General features: G+C 43.9%; 1 protein-coding gene across 1 annotated transcript; it reads left to right on the top strand.

The window, feature by feature from the left end:
- The first annotated feature begins 2,068 nt into the window (after positions 1 to 2,068).
- Positions 2,069 to 13,114, top strand: LOC119175456 (uncharacterized). Its single transcript, XM_075877347.1, has 4 exons — positions 2,069 to 2,219; positions 4,073 to 4,170; positions 11,822 to 11,933; positions 12,743 to 13,114. Exons 2-4 carry the CDS (start codon positions 4,131 to 4,133, stop codon positions 12,912 to 12,914), a joined length of 324 nt encoding a protein of 107 aa, XP_075733462.1. The 5' UTR covers positions 2,069 to 2,219; positions 4,073 to 4,130; the 3' UTR covers positions 12,915 to 13,114.
- Positions 13,115 to 18,972: the final 5,858 nt, after the last annotated feature.

The following is an 18,972-nucleotide window of genomic DNA, read 5'->3' as shown; positions in this document are numbered from 1 at the left end:
CGATGACTTAATGAATAGGTGAAGGCAATGCCGACCCACAACCGATACGGCAATGTAGCATCCCGTCGCGAAGTCTTTGATGGCAGCTGTAATTGAAGTAGTGAAGCAAGGTTCTGTGGGCGTCGGATGGAGTTTAGTGGAATATTCCAATGCATAAGTGTGGTATTATGCGCGATGCGGCGACGTCATTAATCCAAAATTGTCAAAGCAGGTAAGTCCGGTCAGTATCCTGCAAACCGACTTATATGAAACGTAACAACCTGTATGGAATGTTCACGGTATATTTTGAGTTACCTTGCAAAGAATAGCATGAACAAGAAGGGAAAATTGACTCATAGGTTGGGCGGCTATGTGGGTGTCTTGAAATTGTTGGGGTTGGGGGCTAATTCAACTGCACAGAGGACAGACAAACTTAAAGATGAATGGTGACAATTAAAATGCCATGGAAATTAATATAAACGTGTCGAGAAAACCTGAATGGGATATGGCTAAGAACGGAGTCAATTCAAAGAAGTAGTGTTGTTCTAGTATCTAACGTTCTCAACTTTTAAAGAAGTCATGACAAGGCGCGGACTTTAGTATGAAGTGTGCTTCTTGTTACACGGGACTTCAAGGATAGACTTATCGTGCAACTTAGCGTGCACTTAGATTTATCGTCCGTGTGCTGTGGACTAGCTGTGAAAGCTACAAAGTCTAAATATTATCAGCTGCTGCTGCTTTTTCCATGTCTGACCAGCGTTTAAAGGGTAATAAAGACTATTATAGTCGCTATTCAACGATTAAGTAGTATGATAACGCATGTTTTACGCAAATGTGTTGCCGGAGCAAGGCAAGACACTTTGTATAAATAAAAGAAGTCATACAGACCCTCTACTGATATTGATGCCATTTCTGGTAGCATCTCTGTGAACAAGCCTACTGCCAGTTTACGTCACCATACCTACATATATATTTGTAACCACAAATCGTAAAACTACGGCAGAGCAGAAGTACATGAGATTACAGATGCACTACACCATTTTGACTCCTGCTTGACTCGCAGAGCTGTGATGAGGCAATCAAACACTTATCGGATTTTTGTTATTGCTGTGTACTATACGGTGCAACGAAGCGCTTCGGAGTGCGTTAGTCCGGGTAAATCGTAAACTATTTTCTGACACAAAAACATTTTCTATTATGCACCTCATTCTTACAATCTATGCGGATACTGTCACAGTTTCTAAAGACTACTCACTGGATTGAGCGACAAAACACCATGCCGACCAGGTCCTTAGCCAGTAAAAGAGGGGGGGGGGGGGGGGGGGGGCTTTCTCCTCTGAAAATTTGGATGAAGGTGTGTGTTTTACCAAGAACCTTAAACAAATGGGTGTAATTGAAGGCTTTCAACAGTTTACTTCCCCCATATCCCCGGAAATAAATTTCAGGCTACGATACTGATGCCGACACACGCCACTTACGGTAAAAAAATATAATGTATGTGTTTATTGAAAGTATTGGGAAGTTTGGTGCTAACAATGTCTTAAATTTGGCTATACTGTCTGAGTTCTCCGTCAAACTATTTTGCTGATTCGGTCAGAGTTCAATTCAACTGGCTCTCGTCTAGCGACATCGGTATCCTCACAGTATTTGTTATACAAACGCAGAAGGTTTTGCAGCAAAATTTCTGCGAAAACCATCGTAACAAGACCTACATTGTACTAGAAAGACGGAACTGATGTCCAAGCTTTGAAAATTGCAAGGAAAAGATGTTATGCAAAACAAGTAACGGAATTCATACAACTTGCCAGCACAAGAAGCAATATCAGTGAAAATCATTTACGTGCAAGAGTGAAAAAAAAAGAAACGTTGGATACGTGAAAACATGCCAAGACAAATCGAGGGAGCAAAAGTGTTTTCTAACGTGCGCCCTTCAATGGTGCGTACATCCTGTTCAACCCCAGACGTACGCTGTCCACGTCTCGGGCAAAGGTGATTGCAGCCGCGTTGATGGCACACTTACGCAACGAAGCCCCGGCCGCCCGTTCATTTGTATAACCAACAGGGGCGCCTCGAAGCGTTCCTTTCTTCGAACAGGTTCTTCGGAAAGAGGGACAGTAAACGGTCACGGACCGACTTCCTGATTTCTGTGTCATTCTTCTGCCAAGGATAACCGCTCGCGGGTCCATAAGCGGAGCCCGAACAACCGCTACAATCGACAGTGCTTCGCCGCAGCTCGACAGGTAAGGTTCTCACTGGAAGCGCGCCTGGCGCGCGTTGCAGGGACCTTGACGGGGTAGCGCCCGTGCATGGGTCGTATATAAAGCCTGTAGCTCAAACACGGCTAGATTTCGCGAAGATTATTTACGGCTCTCGATGTCTACTGAACCTATTTTTCAAGTCGTTGGGAGGTCAAGATTTGCCTCGGTTATTCAGTGGTTCTTCATGCACTGTGTCAAACAGGTGTCTTTTTCGAAGGTTCCGAAAAGCTGCCAGAAGTCAATGTATTTATGCTTGGTGTCATAATGCTGAACTTGCTGCCCCAGCTTGTAATCTGGTATATATGTTTACGGTATCAGTCATTTCGCTTTATTTATCATCCCGATGACATATATCATAAGCGCAATAACTAATTACCTTCTTGATAACCCATTATAGAGTGGCGTATTGCATACACAAAGACAAGGGGACAGAAAGAACAGCGATAGGCCCCATGTGCCCTTGTCTTTTGGTATGCTTACTATGGAATAGTAACTATCCCATAATAAAACCTTGTTTTTTAATATTGCGGACCTTGTTTTTCATATTAATCGCAAGGAAACCTTGTTCATTGCGACGCACTGGTAGCATGGCTAGGCTATTCAAAACTTTCACATATTCCAGCACTAAAATTCATGAACTAATACTAATATAAATTTGCGTTCCATACGTGACCAGGACATTGTGCGCTAAGTATGCGTATGAAAACGTCTATTGTATATAGTGCTTCAAGCGGAATCCTTAGACTGGGATGAAAAGCAATTTTTTCACGCCACTTAATTTACGAAGCTTACGTATCATGAGGTATCACTGTTTTTGACATCACGAGGCCACCTCCAGAAAGCTTTTCGCTTCATAGGACCCCTTTTCATCAGCCGCCCAACATCGTTGAGGTGTTTGCTACCGTAATCGGACAGTCTTAGTTCGTATTGCAATCACTTTTAGTGTACTCTGAGCTGTATTGCGAGTTGACGTATATAAGAGCAATTAGTCACGAAACGGTTCCCTATGCCATTATTTCAAAGAATTTCTCTTACAGCTAAAAAAATGACACACTCCATTTCTGTTTGTTTCTTTGGACGTACTATCGTGAGCAGGATGAGCTCGAACACGCGAGCACGTGGCAAGTAGCCTTAAAACCAAGGTAACGTGATACGTGGCGGCGCTGCCGAAATCAGACAGGAAAGGAGGGCTGCTATTCATCTGTCTGTTTGCACTCCCGCTTCGCTAGTGTTGTGAGCAAACGGCAGATGATTGCGTGCAATCTGCCACTAGCGATAATAGCAAGAATAAAAATGCACTAAAAACAAAGTAAGTGAAAGACCTGTATCAAAATGCGCTGCCAACACCTCCTGCATACAATACAGGCATGGCATCACGGCAGCCTACGTCACAGCCGATACGTCAGCAGCCACATGGGTAGCTGCTGAGATATGCTAAGTGTGGCTGTGCGGGTTATCTGACTTCATATCACCGCTGGAAGCCACATGACGTCCCAAAAGCCACCGTTTTGTAGCAACGATGCCTAGGCGGGAGGATCAACAGGTATACGAGAAGCGCACCACATTTTCCACTTTCCTTCCAACAACTGCTGCTGCGTATCTGCCAATGTAGGTTTCGAGGCTATTCACCAGCACTCACGTGTTCGAACTCCTGTTTCTCACAATAGTACATTCAAGAGAAGTGCGACGAATCCCATGCTTTCAAATGGCTGTCAGAAGTATGTAGCTATTGTATAAAGAGTGCATATTAGGCCTTCGAGTAGTTACACTTTTCAGTGAGATACTCCGGCGCGATTGAGCCGATTCGATACTCTTACCTTTTTTTTTCTCCTCAGAAGCAGACAACAACAACCCAAACTCCTCATATTCTCTGAAAAACAGAAAACAACAACCATGAAAGCAACAATTTTCAGCGTGGCCCTTGTAGTCATCTGTAAGTACGCCTTTACTATTTTATTTGATCTTATACACCATTTGCAGCGCCGAGACGCTACCTCAACTTGTCCACATATGTTTGTTGTATAACAAACAATAGCTATATAGTAAGCAAATATGCATAAGTACTTAAAGAAAGACAATCAAGGTATTCATACATGCTGCAAAATAATACACTGAAGGAGAGTTCCATCAAAATATAGTTTATGCTCTCGCCACTGCTTATATGTAGCAAGCACTTTACAGTCCTCTATTGCTGTAAAGGTGGTAAATTATAACACCCCTAAAGTTTGTAGGATTCACATCTGGTTTGAAACTTCTCCACCTTATGTATATGCACGAATTTAGTTGTGGTTGGTAAAGTGCTGCTCGAGGGCATGACTCGCAGCTATTTAAGAACATTTTTCTACAGTACTGCTGCGATAAGTCCGAGACTAAGATATATGTTATTAACTGTATCCAAATGATGAGCGTACATTTGAAATAGCAAATATACATTGACGGAAATCGCACACTGATTGCATTCATTCTATGTATCACAATAAGGTTAGCGTTGTTGTGTGTTTGTGCTTTTGAATATGTTCATACGTAATATGCTTTGAACTTTACTGCCATTTTCAACGTGCTATAAAACTTTTACACCTTTCTTAATCGCACTTTCTCTTTACTGTAGACAGAATACGAGTCTTCACAAGATTTTCTAACATCGGCCTTCTAACTCTCCTGCTCGATTAAACCTTTCAATCTCAAGTCGTATTCATAAAAATTTCTTGCGCTTGAATTTTTCTTAGACAAAAAAATCAACCAACCCTGATGATGGCCACATTACTCAAGGCTGCAAGCCAATGACAAAGTGCATTTATGATACACTCGCGTTTGGAAAATAACCCACTTATTCATAAATACTGCCTGCTGTATGCGTGATGCACTTTGTTAGCTTAAAAATTGCCTGTTTATATTTAACCCCCATCACAATTGCGCTGTGATTTAATAGACCCGCTATAAAAACTTGAACAAGAGTCATAGGTTGATTGCGCACTCACTCTCACCACTAAAAAAAAAACAATCCTACAGTTTTCAATGGTGTAAGCTCTACTTCAGGGCTCATAAAGTACCACGAGAACCACCGTTGATTTACTCGCAGAGTCAAGAAAATACAAAAAGTAAAGCATTGCACTCGACCACCGGTGTGTGTATATACTAAAAAATACACGAAGTGGACCGACTCTTACCTGCAGATTACCCTGAATTTCGGTTGACCTTGAAGGCATGCATGAGAAAGACATCCAACTCGAAGGAAGCCACATGGCTGCCTTAAGGAAGCATTTATTGACATGCTCGAACACTAATGCAATCAAAGCTCTTTGATAAAGTTTAAGGGGAGCAGTGGGATGAAAACAGGAACACGAAGAAGAGGAACATGAATCTGCACAGACCAACCAATATAGAAGCTTCCCGCGTTACTTTGATTAGTTTCACTGCCTTGCTCAACCCAAGGAAGTCATGCAGACCAGTTCATTTATTATATTTCATCATAACCACCATCTCCAGCGGTGGCCTATTTTACGTGTGCACCGCTGCACGATGACTGTCTTCCGGCGACAGGCGTCTCTCCACTACGGCGTCTCTCATAATCACATGGTGGATTTGGGACGTTAAACCCCACATATAAATCAATCAATCACTCCTGCGTTAGACAACACAACAATATACCTGCTGATTTCCTGATCTTTCCATAGTATACCTTTCTCTCTGGCGACCTCGACAGCTTCTTTTCTGCCACTAAGCCATTTTACAACAACAGTCGTCATCTTTCTCGCGTGTCTTTCTTCCCTTTAAAACCACACACCCCTGTGCCTTAAAATAACGGACGGCGTGCACGCTATTAGCGTGACACAGTATTCTCGACAGGAAAGTGGCGGGCACTCAGTTTTCGAGAAAAGAAACGCGAGGAAGCCAGATGGCGATTGTTATTGTAAGATAGAAAAGGCTCCCCAAAGGGTGCGACTGCTTTTAGAGTGTAACCTTCGTGCACCGCCAACACTTCTCGCGCTCGCTGTGGGATGCGCTGGTACCCGAAATCGCTCTTTTATAAGCGATGTGGTGCATAGACAGGTGCCACTTCACAACGTCGCCCATGAGGCATGCTCGCGATATCACAATCATGGCATTCAATGCGTATACTCATAACGCATCTATAGATATACATTAGTGTTGCCAGCTTCCAGCCTAGCTGTCTCGCTCAAATATAGAAGCCTTTTACTACAGCGTGCTGCGAAAAGCTTTGTTTTTTGTGTTTTTTTTTATAATGAAACCGCTTGCTCTGCAAGTCACGCGGCAACTCTATATATAGCGCACCACGACAAGGACACAAGAGAGAGAGAGAGAGAGAGAGAGACAGCGCTAGCTTTTAACTCGTCACTTGTTTTGCAAGTTAGCATTGTGTGTGCGTCTGTCTCTCTTTTATGTCCTTGTTGTGATGCACTATACCCACATGAATGATGAACTCCAACCAACTATATAGCTAGGCAATCTCCCTTAGCATGCGCCTACTATTCAGTTCAACGACTTAACAATTATTCTGGTTTTTCTTGCCACTTTAAGTGCCCTTTTAATTTATTTTATGACCATTCATTGGTGAGTACAGCGGAGAAATTATGTCTGTAACTCAACGCAATACGTTTTCAATAGCAATACGTAGCGCCTCAAGGAAAATAGATGGGAAATTATGAAAGCGGCAAGCACATAAAGATGGGACAAGAAGACGACGCACAGGGCGCTAGCTCCAAACTGAAGTCGACGTCACGACCCCGTGACAATATGTTGATTGATTGATATGTGGGGTTTAACGTCCCAAAACCACCATATATATGATTATAAGAGACGCCGTAGTGGAGGGCTCCGGAAATTTCGACCACCTATGGTTCTTTAACTTAACGCAAATCTGAACACACGGGCCCACAACATTTCCGCCTCCATCGGAAATGCAGCCGCCGCAGCCGGAATTTGAACCCGCGACCTGCGGGTCAGCAGCCGAGCACCCTAGCCACTAGACCACCACGGCGGGGCCCCGGGACAATATGTAACCGATATCAAATGGAAGTAGCGTTCCGTGTGTCTTCTTCTTGTTCCATTTTCGTGCGTGCTACTTTTGATTGATTGATTGATTGATTGATTGATTGATTGATTGATACATGGGGTTTGACGTCCCAAAACCACCATATGATTATGAGAGACGCCGTAGTGGAGGGCTCCGGAAATTTTGACCACCTGGTGTTCTTTACGTTCACCCAAGTCTGAGCACACGGGCCTACATTTCCGCCTCCATCTGAAATGCAGCAGCCGCAGCAAGGATTCGATCCCGCGACCTGCGGGTCAGCAGCCGAGTACCTTAGCCACTAGACCATGGCGGGGCGTGCGTGCTACTTTCATAACATCGCCCCGCTGCGATTGTCCAGTGGCTAAGGTACTCGACTGCTAACCTGAAGGTCGTGGGATCGAACCCCGGCTGCAGCGGCTGCATTTCCAATGGAGGTGAAAATGCTTGAGGTCCGTGTACTTAGATTTGGGTGCGCGTTAAACAATCATATAGGGGGTCGAAATTTTCAGAGCCCTCCACTAAGACGTCTCTCATAATCATATGGCGGTCTTTTGGGACGTGAAACCCCAGATATTATTATTAATTCCATAATGTCGCTAGACCAACTAGATTGGAGCCCGCTTCTCATTTAATACACGGGGGGCCTTGATTTTATATAGTTTGATATGTGGGGTTTAACGTCCCAAAACCACCATATGATTATGAGAGACGCCGTAGTGGAGGGCTCCAGAAATTTCGACCACCTAGGGTTCTTTAACCTGAACCCAAATCTGAGCACATGGGCCCACAACATTTCCGCCTCCATCGGAAATACAGCCACCACAACCGGGACTCGATCCCGCGCACAGGGGGCCTGTAGTAGTCAAAAATGACTCGAAACCATAACTTAGCCTGTCTGGGCTTGAACTGTCGAACTTCTGAGCTTTGAATACAGAAATAAACAAAGAAATGTTGCCTGTGAGGAGGTTCTAACCTACGATCTCACTCCCAGAGTATAAGAAGACAGAAAACCCAGTGACCAACCAGACTTTTTTTTTCTTTGGTCATCTTTCTTCACAAATTACGTACACCTCGAAACAGTGGACCACGTAAAAAAAAGAATATAAGGAAACAGGACTAATAATAATAATTCTTCGGGTTTCACGTCCCGAAACCGCGATATGATTACAAGGGACGTATGCCAGTGAAGGGGATCTCGAAATTTGAAACACCCGTAGTTTTTTTTCGTACACTTATAAATCCAAGTACACCGCTCTCAAACGTTCTCACTTTTGTCGCAAATGCAGCAGCCGTGACCTAGATTCGATTCCGTTAGCCAATAAAACAGGACTGACCATATTTATTGCTATCGCATACTAATCATGAATCTATCACGCGCATAGCGGTTTCGATTTAATTGCAGACCACTTTTGGAGGCCGGGCTGCTGTGATAGTGTGCTGCCGTCGTTTGGCGTAGCGTGTGCAAAACCACATGTATAGCATAGCCATCTGTAGGATAACAAGCGAATGCTCGCGCAAAAAAAAATGTCTTTTTCTTTTCTTGCTGGAACGCCTTGATGATTATAATAAAGCAGACAACACCGCATACAGCATAGTCATTTGAGGACGTGCTCGCGCCAAAGAAAAATAATCTTTTTATTGTTCTTCGAGCGTCATCGTGATGATACGAAGTGCGGGGAACTTTAGGGGATCGGGCTTTCGTATGCTGCCGTCACTTAGCTTAAGGCAAGCGAAACCACGTGTAAAAATGGAAAAAGCGGAAGCATGAGAGAAACAAAGAGACAGAGAGAAATGAAGGATGAAAATAGGAAGAGGAAAATAAATAAAGAGACATAAAGAGACCCGGCACGGTGGCCTAGTACATAAAGCACTCGGATTCTGACCTGCAGGTCACGGGATCACATCCCTGCTGTGGCGGCCGCATTTCCGATGGAGGCGAAAATGCTTGAGGCTCTTATGTGCACGTCGAAAGAAAAAAAAAACAGACGGTCAAAATTTCCGCAGCCCTCCACTACGGCGTCTCTCATAATCATATGGTGGTTTTGAGACTTTAAACCCCAACAATTATTAATAAAGAGAAAAATTAATAGAGTACAGGAAAGAAGGGGGGGGGGGGGGTCACAGATTTGCCATAAAGGCAAAGCAATGAACGCGATAGCAACAAATTGGAAGGTCACGTGCAGAATGGCAAGCAGATCGAAACGTGCCCCGCGTTTCTCCCGCACAAATAGCACACGAAACCTACTTACAGGTACAGATGAACGCGAATAAGCGTCTCAGTTGTTGCTTCGTTCTGTTTGAAAAGTGTGACCCTTTCGCAAACGGAGGTTATGCAACGATTGCAGTGACCTTTGTGCGCCCCGTAGCTACAACAGAATCATTCCTGTGCAAGCCCGACGCCAGTCAAGACGTATGATTCTCCCCACCGGGAGATAAGGGCGCGTGAGATCTCGTCCACTCCCCTCCTCTCCGCGGGCCAAAGTACGCGTAAGAGATGAGAGCCGCCGAGCGCTCATTGCGCAATCTTACTGATAATGCTGAAAGCACAATAGTTCCACCACCCGGAGATGCCCGTAGCGGTAAGTGGTAGATATAAATAGATTGCCGTTTGAACGTTTAAGGAGGCACCTCTCGGTGGCTCAGAGGTTAATGCCTCGCATTCGATTCCGCGCACCAGAGTCCTTCTGCTGGATTTTTTTTTCTTTCTTGCACTTTCATATGTATATAGATACGTATACATACACGCTGCATGACATCGACGTCGACGCCGGCGGCGAAATCCAGCCGGGAGTGTCCACATCATTGCTATCGCAATAATATCGCAATAAAAGGAAGAGAAATAAAAAAGGCTGCCCAGCTCCTCACTTGCTTCAGGCTTGGCATTTCTCTAGGGCGAAGGTGCCTAATTTTTTTAAGGGCTCCTTTTCTTTCTTTTCAGGCGCAATATTAAAGAGAAACTAACAGACATTAATGCCAGAGAAAGTATCGGGGATGTTATCTGTGCTAATTGAGTTATAAAGGCAGGTAAAGTAATGTGGACGTGAAGATACGTTGCCACCGGCAGGGACCCAACGTGCGACCTTCTAAATCTGTTCGAAGGTTTGCTTTACATTTGTTAGTTTCGTTAAATATAATCGTGTTGCAGTTACTACAAATAACGTGCCCTATTTTATTGTCTGTTAGTTCGTAATAATGTTGAATTTAACACAGCGAGAGGTACGATGCTGTTTAACCACTCAAGCACACAACTTAGTTCCTAATTGTACCAGTCCCTACACTACAGAGTACACTCTACCTATACTGGCGAAAGTACATATATGTAAGGACATGTCACAGACCCCTCCCAGCAGCGCCAGCTTGTGGTTGAACAGAGAGTATCTCGGCACCAGTTTCTACTTTCTTTAGTGGCGTAATCATTAGCGTTTGTTTTTTGAATGTTCATTTTTTAATGAACGTTAGTATCAATGTACTGCAGGACCAAAAAAAAAAGGTATGCATCAATGTACTAGACAGCATTTTGACTTTTTGAATTTACAGGGCCGTATTCAGTGGAGGTCCTGGGCTAGACGTTCTGAAGCATGTAAAGAGATTGTTAGACCTACTAGCAACAAAAACGCTTTTCCTCTAAGTTCGTACAGGCATGTTGTCGGTTAAAATTTTCATAGAGCAGGAACGGCTTATTTTTTTACCCTGACGCACTGACTGTCTTATATGACAAAAAAGGAGATATTGACTGTGCTAAACACCAACAGTTGCGAAAGGTGAATATATCTGAACCCTTTGTATCGGCTAGGGTGGCATGAGAACACTGAACAAGAACGGGAGTTACGGCGGAAATGGGAACTACAGGCACAGTTGAATACTCATGCGCATTCTATAACACCTACTTGTCGGACTACGTATGTCGCATCACCCTAATATGCGAAATGAGCGCAGCAACGACAAACAGAACAGCCGAAGTGTCAAAGACGACAAAGTGACACAATGATTACAAATACCCAAAATCATTTTAGTGGAGTTCCTTCAGGTTTGTGTGTGTGTGTGTGTGTGTGTGTGTGTGTGTGTGTGTGTGTGTGTGTGTGTGTGTGTGTGTGTGTGTGTGTGTGTGTGTGCGTGTGTGTGTGTTTGTGTGTGTGTGTGTGTGTGTGTGTGTGTGTGTGCGTGTGTGTGTAACTTATTTTCTCAGCACTTGTATCATATATATACGTACCACTATACCCCCCTACCAACAGCTCTGCACGTACCGAATTAGGTCAAACGTCGCCTTATCCACCAGAACTAGATGACATGCATCAGTGGACTTGAATTTTTTTCTTGACTATCTGTGCATTAACTGCGAAAGCCGCGTTTATTTCCGATTTGTTAGTTCCTTTGATCATTCATTCTTTTGTTCGTTTATCTTCTTGTTCGATCATCCAATGCTTTGTACCATTGCTTGGATATTTCTAAATGCTCGAACGTCCACGCACGTTTCAGCCATTATGAGTGATAAACGCCCATTGACGAAATCGAGGAACTATAGCACCTATTCCCTGCTTGCCCTTCGCAGTGCTCACGACCGCCTTCGGATGCGACCACATGGGTTACCGCCGGGATGCGGGCCGCTGCAGGACCAAACACGAAACCAATTTGCAACAGGCGTCAGCTTCCCAGAGATGCTGGTGGGAAAACCGTTTCCATTGCTTCGACGATGCGCATGCATGCAGGATGCGCGCTGCGGACGCATGAAATGGCCATTAGGCGAGCACTCGAAGCAAACGGATAGCGCGAGCAGCGATTACTGAGAGACAGCTGTTTCAGCTGCGGTTGCTCGGTGTTTTAGCCGTATTCGCATACGCAACAAAAGATAACTAAGTGCAGCATTAAAGATCCTAGTGTTTTGTCACACAGCGCAACCGTGAGAAAACTAAGAAATAGTAACAACTAAACTTAGCAAGAACGATGAAATAGGACGGCATTATCAGATCTGTGTTCGCAAAAAGAAACAAAAAGAGCAGGGGGAAAATACAACTTATTCCAATCATTACGCGCCAGTGTAATGTGTCACTTTTACTCAAATTATGTGATACCTTCGACTTTTAGCATTGTTTGCATCATCTGTGTATAGTTCATCTTATGTTTAGCTTCCTATATAGCACTAAATACGCGTAGAAAGTATGCAGACGTAAACACTTCTGAATTCTCTACATTGTTCGCATGCATTTCGTACACTGAAATTCTGCATAGGAAACTTTCGGAATGTTACAATTTTTATTCTTATTCTCGCAACATGGCGCACGTACTAAACACACTTAGGGAAAGTGTATTTTCACATATCTATACACTTAATTTAGCTGTGCTATTGTCAGTTTCATTTTCTGTAAAAAAGCAGCATGGTGAACTTCCATAATGGAAGCATCCCGACACAAACCTGTGTTTAAACAGCGAGTATAAAACGTTTTATAATTCATTTATATCTTTTTTTTTTCAGCGCATTCTACGTCCTATCGGAGTGCCTGAAGCTCGCCTCTCGATACTCTGACTGTCCTCAAGCCTATGCCATGGCGGAGCTGAAAGAGCTCCGCGATGCTAGCCGTCTGACCCCAGACCAATGCCAGGGTGGACGAGAGCAGTGTGGTGACGCCCTGAAAAGGCAATACTAGTACCAGCGCTGATACCACAAAAGGCACCGACTGTGTACAAACCGTGACACCTGTCACCTGACACTGTGCTGCTATCCCGCTCTAAGTCGAGAGAGATACATCCATAATGCTGGACATTATTTACAGAAGAAGAACAAAAGAAAACCAAGCAACACAATACATGCTTGAAATAGTGTGGAATAAACGTTTTATAAATGTCACATTTCTCGGTGGAAGTGTTGGATGAAATATGGGGAACTTAAGGCCTGATTTTGTTTTTTTTTTCAGACACAACTCTAATCAAACCTAATTGGAAATCAACCCAGATAAAGTAGAAGGTACGTTATTGGTGGCATTTATTATGCAACTGCGAAGAAAAACAAAATAGACAAACAGAAAGCTTGCCACCTGCAAGTACCGACGCTGCAATTTTCGAAGAACACGTCTGACGCTCTACTGATTGAGCTGCAGTGGCGATCATCCTCCGGAACACTTTAGTTTTCAGTTTCAGTTTTATTGAGCATTTTCTCCACAGAGTTGCGAAAAAGAAAACGCAAGGATAAGAGCGAAAAGCTGCTATGTTAGCAGCTCGACGAGGCTCCTACCCCTTTTCACTTGGCATTACAAAAATCCGCAGAGCACAAACATGAAAAAACAATTTGACGTGTATTTTCAAAACTTCAAGAAATTAGGAAATAAAAAGAAAATGCATCAAAATTACATCAGTTTCAAGTTTACATAAAATAAGCAAACCACAAAGAGAGAAAAACAACAAATAACAAAAGAAAAAAGCGTACGGTTAATCATGAAACAATGCACACGTTGCTAAACGGCTACCAAAGTATTACAAAATGATTATACAACATTTACAACACTAGGTATGCGAAAAGCACAAGTTTTGATGCACAAGGGAAACACTGACGAGTGAAATTTGGCATGTTTTACTCGCAAAAAAAAGCAACGAAAATAATGTCAAAGAAAGCAAACATCACAGGATGCCATGTTACACATGAGCACTCTTATAGGGTGTTTCTTTTACATATAGTATTGTAGCCGGACAACTAGAAGCTAAACTACACGCCGCCAATTTGGATGAGAAGGTTCTTAAGTTGTTTTTTATGTATATTAAAGATGTCGATGTTTTTATTTTCAAACATGTTAAAACAAGCTGGAATACAGTGTTCAAGTCTTCTCAAACCGTGATTAGTTTGCGAATAAAGAACGAACCAGGAAGGCCTTTTCCGAATGTCATAATAGGATTGTGTATTTTTTCTGAGGTTACACAGTTTAAGAAAACAAGCGTTGTTTGATAGCAAGCTTTGTTTGTATTTCATAATAAGGTTGAAGCTGTGTATGTGATCGATCGGTAAAATCTTATATTCTCTGAATAAATGACTTGTATGTGCGTCGTATGGAACGTTTGCGATATGACGAATCGCTTTTTTCTGCAGTAAAAATATTTTGTTCCGATTCGCTTTAGATGTATCTGCCCAAACTAGACTACAATAGTTTATGTGAGATGAAAACAACGTATTATAGAGTAAAAGTTCAACGTTTGCTGGAAGTATCTGTCGAAGTTTAGAGGGAGCACCACACGTCCTAGCTATATTTCTAGTTACTTTATTAACGTGTTCGTTCCAATTAAGATTTTCATTAAAAATTACTCTTAATGATGAAACTTCTTTGACAACCTTAATTTTTTCGGGCCCTAGATATGTATCCAAACCAAGACAGACAGCCTTCTGAACCTGTGAGAATACCACAGCTTTGGATTTTTTTGTGTTGATCATTAAATAATTTGCAGTACTCCATGTGAAGATGTCGTTAAGAATGTTGTTGGCTGAGTCTGCAAGCTTACCTAAATCGTTACCATGAAAAATTATACTAGTGTCATCTGCATAAATTATAGAGTCCACATATTTGCTGACACTTGTTATGTCGTTTACATAAATATTAAACAGTAGGGGCCCTAATATGCTGCCGTGAGGTACACCTGACGTTATGGTTAGTAGGGAGGATGGGCTGTCATTTATAACTACAGATTGCTTTATTTGTGATAAATAAGATTTCAGAAAGTCAAGTGGGGTTCCCCGAAAACCATAATGACGCAATTTTGCATAGAGTACTTCCTGGTTGATTCTATCGAATGCTTTGGAATAGTCAATAAAAACACCCAGTGTTAACAGTTTCTTTTCAAATGAGTTAAGTATGAGTTCTTTTTGTGTGAGGAGAGCCAGTTTAGTGGACATGCCCCGTCGAAAGCCAAATTGATGCGGTGATAATATAGAGTACTTTTCACAAAAAGACATGACACATTGATATATGATTTTCTCTAGTCCTATAGATATAACAGGAAGTATGGAGATCGGACGATAATTCGAAAAGATATTTCGGTCACCAGATTTGTATAAGACACTAACTCTCGCATGCTTCATTCTTTCTGGGAAAGCTCCCGTAGATAAGCAGATATTAAACAGATGGGTAAGAACAGGTAACAAAAGATCAAGTGCTGCTTTAATAGGCTTCATTTGTAGGCCATCTATGTCCCGAGCAGTAGTGTTTTTAGTGACATAAATACAGACAATACTTCTTCAGGAGTTGTGTTTAAAAAATATGCAGTGCTCATGTTTGGCACACCTAGAAAGTCCCTGTAATCACTATTACAGGCACGAGAAGGGTTTGATAAATCAGAGGACACCAGCGTTGTGAAGTACACGTTAAATTTATTAGCAAGTTCTTCACCTTTTACTATCTTGTTATCTATGTTTAACTCAAGTGCGTTGTCTCGAGAGCAACTTCTATTTAAAAGCTTATTTATTTCTCGCCAAAGCACGTTGCCACGAGTGCTAACCCTCTTGAAGAGAGCTTCATAGTACGCATCCTTAGTTTTTCTCAGGTGCTTCGTTACAAAATTTCTATACCGCTTGAATTCTGAAAGATCGTTATGGTGTCTTGTTTTCACTAATTTCGCGTACAGTAGATTTTTCTTCTTAATCATTTCCAGACATTCTCGCGGCATCCATTGTTTCCGACCTTTCTTTAGGGTTTCGACAGTTTTATATTTAAAGCACTTATGGTAAGTTATGGTAAGCACTTATGGCGATCATCCTCCCGAACACTTTATCGGGTATCATCATCATCACCATCATTATCATCACCATCATCAGCCTGTCTAGACCCACTTTAGGGCAAAGGCCTCTTTCATGATCGGCCAATCAACCCGGATTGATTGAATTGTGGGGTTTAACGTCCCAAAACCACCATTTGATTATGAGAGACGCCGTAGTGCAGGGCTCCGGAAATTTTGACCACCTGGGGTTCTTTAACGTGCGCCCAAATCTGAGCACACGGGCCTACAACATTTCCGCCTCCATCGGAAATGCAGCCGCCACAGCCGGGATTTGATCCCGCAACCTGCGGTTCAGCAGCCGAGTACCTTAGCCACTAGACCACCGTGGCGGGGCCAATCAACCCGGATATACATGCGCATTAAAACCTGGGAGTGTTAGCGCCACTTGTTGCTATGACGGTGAGAGTGGAACACTCGTTCGCTTTTTCACTGCTGGTATCACGCATCACGGTATTTTAAATTTTTTAAGAAGCTCACAACTGACCGGGCATACTGTACCTGAAGGCATCAAGTCTGCCAGAACACGAACGAAAAAAAAGAGTATTGCGTGGCAGGGTTGGCATATATATATATATATATATATATATATATATATATATATATATATATATATATATATATATATATATATATATATATATTTATATATATATTTATATATATATATATATATATTGTCACAGGTAATGGGTATGAGCCATCAACTGTAGGTGGAATCCTTGGGAAGTAAAGAAAGAAGAGGGCTTTTGCGTCCTGGTCTGAGGGCAAGCAAGACGTCGTTTCGTCGCTCTCTGTTATTACGTTCGGGGCACTGGTGGAGGTGCTGGGTAAATGCGCCTCGGCTGCAGATTTTCAGCCGACACACCGAGCTACTTGGAGACAGCTACAGCTCCCACGGCACGAAGCAGTCGCCGCCTGCGAGGACTATCTCCCGAGTACGGTCCCCTCTCTCAAGACGAGATGGCAACTTCAACTAACAACCAGGCGAGTCAAACCAACGCCGCCTATTCTTTTCTCCCGCATGTTTTTCATGCGCCGCAAACACCACGCTCATTTCATGGAGACATTTATGAAGATGTTGACGACTGGCTTGACCACTTCAATCGAGTTGCCAACATCAACGAATGGAATGAAGCTCGCAAGCTGCGGAGAGTTTACTTTGCGTTAGAAGACTCTGCCAAAACGTGGTACGAGAATCACGAGGGTTCCTTTGCGACGTGGCATGAGTTCAGCCGACAGTTTCGTGATGCGTACCGCAGCACTGAAAGGAAAGAGAGAGCGGAGCAGGCTATCTCGTCTCGGAACCAACGACCCAACGAAAGAGTTTCGATGTTTGTCGAGGACATGCTTCGACACTTCAAGCGTGCTGACCCTGCAATGTCCGAGGAAAAGAAGTTGCGGCATTTAATGCGTGGGGTAAAAGAGCAGCTCTTCGCCGGACTCGTGCGCAATCCACCGACGACTGTGGCAGAGTTCATAAATGAGGCAACCACAATAGAGCGTACTCTCCAGTATAGGTCGTCACAGTATGAACGCCACGACCTGACCTCTGCTGCATGCTTTATCGGGGGTGACAGCGAGAGGCATGCCCTCGCTGAGTTCATAAGAAGCGTCGTGCGGGACGAGCTGCGCCAACTCCAAGCAGCGGGACCCCAACCACCAGTAAGTGATCTCGCAGACTTAATCCGAAATGAGATCCGACACGTGGTCACCCCACTCGCGCCAACAAGACCTGAGGCCCCTGTGCTGACTTATGCGGCGGCTCTGCGATCTCCTGCACCACATGGCCCTGATCCCACCATGGGGAGAATGGATCAGGCTGGCCATCGATTCCAGGGCACCTCTTCGACTCCGCCACCCGTTTCAAGGTTTCAGAGTGCACCAACTTATCGTCCGTCTGGATCGTGGCAGAACGCCACAAAGGCCAGCGTGTGGCGTACGTCCGATAACCGTCCACTCTGCTACCACTGTGGCGAAGCGGGTCACGTCTACCGTAACTGCCAGTACCGCCAACTTGGTCTCCGTGGCTTTCACCCAGATGCTCGTTGCCCGCGTTACGGTGATCGTCCCCGCGACATCGAAGCGTACCTTACGGGCCAGCAAGCTCCTCGCCTTGGTCCACGCCCCCAATCACGATCTCCATCACCTCGCCGCCCCACGTCACCAAGCATTCCCTCGTCATCCTATGCTCCTTTCAGAGGCCGGTCACCGAGTCCCCACAGGGGAAACTAGAAACCACGGCTCCTGGGGGGGAAACCGCGTCCCAACGAACTGTCAAAAAGCCCTCTTCTTTCTTTACTTCCCAAGGATTCCACCTACAGTTGATGGCTCATACCCATCACCTGTGACATTATATATATATATATATATATATATGTGTGTGTGTGTGTGTGTGTGTGTGTGTGTGTGTGTGTGTGTGTGTGTGTGTGTGTGTGTGTGATGAATGGGAGACGTGGCCTGGCTTATTTCTCACTTCTTCCTTCTTGAGTCGACGGGATGAAGACCTGGAAGCGACTTCACCAGCCACGCATCATCAACGAAGCCCTCAACATGACGCCTTGACCGTATGCGGCCTGCAGAAGCGGATCATCGCTTTATGTCGTGACTAGCACCATGACATCATCACTGACAGAGCTCGACATCCCGAAGTACACAGGATCAATGGACGAGAGACCCGTACAATACTGCTTCAACCTGTTCGAGTTCAACGCCGCCGCTGCATCCTGGTCGGAACGGGAAATGATCACCAACTTCACTGACTCTCAGGTGAAGCATTCAAATTTTACCTCACCCACATCTTGGAGAAGGATCTTGGAGAAGTGGAGAATAGAGTTAACATGGCGTATGAGCCAGGCCACGTCGCCCATTCATCATAGCATCACACACACACACACACACACACACACACACACACACACACACACACACACACACACACACACACACACA

This window comes from Rhipicephalus microplus, chromosome X (assembly GCF_043290135.1).
Source record: "Rhipicephalus microplus isolate Deutch F79 chromosome X, USDA_Rmic, whole genome shotgun sequence".
NCBI classification, from domain to species: Eukaryota; Metazoa; Arthropoda; class Arachnida; order Ixodida; family Ixodidae; genus Rhipicephalus; species Rhipicephalus microplus.
The sequence above is the reverse complement of the archived record's forward strand: the minus strand, read 5'-3'. Positions and strand labels throughout refer to the sequence as shown.

Coding starts and splice junctions, on each gene's coding strand:
- LOC119175456 (XM_075877347.1), top strand. CDS start 4,131: ATGAAAGCAACAATTTTCAGCGTGGCCCTTGTAGTCATCT. Junction 4,171..11,821: donor CGTGGCCCTTGTAGTCATCT/GTAAGTACGCCT, acceptor TGCCCTTCGCAG/TGCTCACGACCGCCTTCGGA. Junction 11,934..12,742: donor TCAGCTTCCCAGAGATGCTG/GTGGGAAAACCG, acceptor TTTTTTTTTCAG/CGCATTCTACGTCCTATCGG.